General features: G+C 34.2%; 1 protein-coding gene across 1 annotated transcript in view; it reads right to left on the reverse strand.

Moving 5' to 3' along the window:
* Positions 1-825: 825 nt before the first annotated feature.
* Positions 826-2,855, reverse strand: part of LOC106128852 (uncharacterized) — a 4,624-nt gene continuing 2,594 nt past the window's right edge. Inside the window, exon 2 of the mRNA XM_013327316.1 lies at positions 826-2,399. Coding sequence (XP_013182770.1) covers positions 1,529-2,399 — 871 coding nt within the window. The 3' untranslated portion in view covers positions 826-1,528. The remainder of the gene's footprint in view (positions 2,400-2,855) is intronic.

A 2,855-nucleotide genomic window follows, 5' to 3' on the forward strand; every position in this document is an offset into this window, starting at 1 on the left:
GTTTACTGTATTTACTGCCTCAAAGGGGTCGCGTGCCGTCTCCAGTAAGTCAGTATTTTGTGTCTTAACTAGTTTCCGATTAGTAATTTCATTAATAGTCTTCCATAGCTTTTTAGAATCTTTACGTGCTGCAAGTAGTTTATCTCGTTCATATTTACGCTTAAACTTTTTAATTAAAAAGTTGCAATAATTTCTATATCTTTTGAAAGTAATCTTAAGGATGTCATTATTTGGGTCGAGTTTCAACTTCTTTTGGATGGAGTTTCTATTACGAATGCATCGCAACAAGCCAGAGGTCATCCAAGGTTTTATCATTAGATTTTTTAGTGGTATGACTTTTTCAACAGTGTGGATCTTAACACAGTCTTGTAATGTTTTAATTAAGGCGTCTGTAAGTAAATTTGGATTTTTAAAAGTTAATAGCTCAGGTAGGTTACATTTCAAATGTTCAAGTGCATTTATAGTATTTAACGTCGTCTTTGTTTTAGTTTTAACGATTTTGTTGGAACATGTTTTGTTAGATATCTTTAAAATAGTCATGAGATGGTCGGTGATAGTGGTGTTGGCAATAGCAATGGCAGCCGTTTTGTTCTCGGATTGCAACTTTAGCATGACATGATCAAGACAGCTAACACCTCTAGTTGGAAGTGAATGTCCTGGTAAGAGTCCGTGCACGGCAAGCATGTTTAGATAAGCTATTCTATTTAAACGTTCGTGTGATTTTTCGTCTAGTCTATAAATTAAGTTGATGTTTATATCACCCACAATTATTATATTTTTGTTATACTTAATAATTTCTAAGTACTTATCAAGTGACGTGATGAATTCATTTGCATTAACAATGGAGGGAGAACGATAAATAGCAAGGGCAGTAACGTTAGGTAGACTAACTTGCAGACAGGACGCGTGCGTTAAGTAAACTTCAGTAACAGTGGCCCTGTGGTTGCTTTTAAGATACGCAACCACACCATCTGCACGGTTGAGGTGATTTGTTGTCACATAGGAGTTATAATTCGGTATATGGGGAATGCTTTTTTCTGTTCTTAACCTACATTCACTGAGGATGATTAAGTCTGTTTGAAATTTTAGAAGAGCTAGGTTAAGTTGCAGATCATCAAAATTTGAATAAACACTTCTGATGTTTTGACATATTACAGTAAAATCATTTCGTGTCACACCTAATAGCCGAGAAATGTTCTCAATGTTATCAACATGTACAGTTGCAAATTCTATGTTATCTACTTCACATATAGTGTTAAGACAATTCATAACTGTCGTCTAATAAAGATGAACAGACTATAACTAGAAAGAAATGAACATTACAAAAAATTTTAAGTAAAGAGCGATTTAGAATGTCTGACTGGGTTGAATGTGTATTTAGAACTGTGTAAGTATATGAGTAGTGATGAGGATGTTGTGTAAAATTGTATTTATAATTTAACAATAGATGTGCATAAAAATTTACAAAGAATATACGTAACATAAAAGAAAACGAAAGCGATGAGTTAAAACAGTTAGATATGTCTAGTCATTTTAAGTTCATGAGACTGTTTACTTGAGCTTCATTTTTTACTATTATAATTCGAGAATTATCATCTTTTCGGACGTAAATTCTCCCGTAGGCAGTCCAGCAATATTTGTACTGGTTTGCCTTCGCAAGATCACGAGCTAGGAAATGTAGCCTTGCGCCTTTAGCCGTCAGTTGTTCAGATATGAAGATTGGGTTGTCCATGTAGTTATTTTTTATGCCTAAATGTTTTGCACATAATTTTTCTTTGTGTCTTAGGTTGTAGGATTTTGCCATCTTAAGGAAGTCGGCTTTTTGAATAGCAGAGGACATTTCCACTATGATGGGTTGTTGTTTAGTTTGTTCTTTCTTATTCTTTGCCTGGATACGATAAATGTCTTGAATATCACGTTTCTCCACTTTACATGCAACGGTTTCAGATAAAAGCTTAACCATATTTATAAGGTCTTCTTTGGATTCTTGTGGCATTTTTGGAACATTCTTGATTTCTACGTTCATTTTTCGACTTACTCTTTGGAGGTCCTCTAACTTGTCTTCTAGGATAGTTATGTAGTCTTTATCTTTTTTAGCTTGAGCTTCCATTAAATCAATTTTTCTTTTTAATTCTTCATGTTGAGCAGACAGGAACGATATCGACTTTTCTATATTACTGTTAGAAATTTGTATTTCAGATAATGTGGGAAAAATCTTTTTTATATCATTACTCTGTACGGCAAACATCGAAGATATCATGCTCTTCATTTCTTCTCTGAAGGCGTTAAAATCGACTTCAAAATTGGGTTCTCGGGCTCTTTTATTTCGCTGAGAGACATACACAGGCGATGGAAACTCTTGTGAGATATTCGATTCCGAGACCGATTTATTATTCAATGTCGACTCCATGACTCACAGCACAGCTACGGCGAGTATTTATTTTAAAGTTAAACAATCCAGAAATTTTGTTTCAAATTAGAGTTTTGTAGTTAAAATTTTGTAAACAAAATGATGATCCACGGTGGGATGAGAACGCGGTGCACTCCCGCGCACGCAGTCGAGGCCGCGTTATGCAGAAATAGGCTGACCGCTTCGTTACGTAACTCTTGAATTTTTTTAACTGTTATTAAGTTATTATGATTTTAAAAACGTTGTGGACGGTAGTTTAGATTACGAATGACATTTACACCGTCACATCAGTTATATACACTACAAGTTATTGACTAAAAAAAAACGAATTTAACACTGATTTTACATGCAACTATCACTGTATACTTAAATTACAACGTTTTATGTATCACATCACCAAAGCTAGGACACTTAAGTTTAAGTGAACCGTTGAAATAATTAAAAT

The sequence above is a fragment of the Papilio xuthus genome, unplaced genomic scaffold (genome assembly GCF_000836235.2).
Source record: "Papilio xuthus unplaced genomic scaffold, Pxut_1.1 DF828641.1, whole genome shotgun sequence".
In the NCBI taxonomy this organism is placed as follows: domain Eukaryota; kingdom Metazoa; phylum Arthropoda; class Insecta; order Lepidoptera; family Papilionidae; genus Papilio; species Papilio xuthus.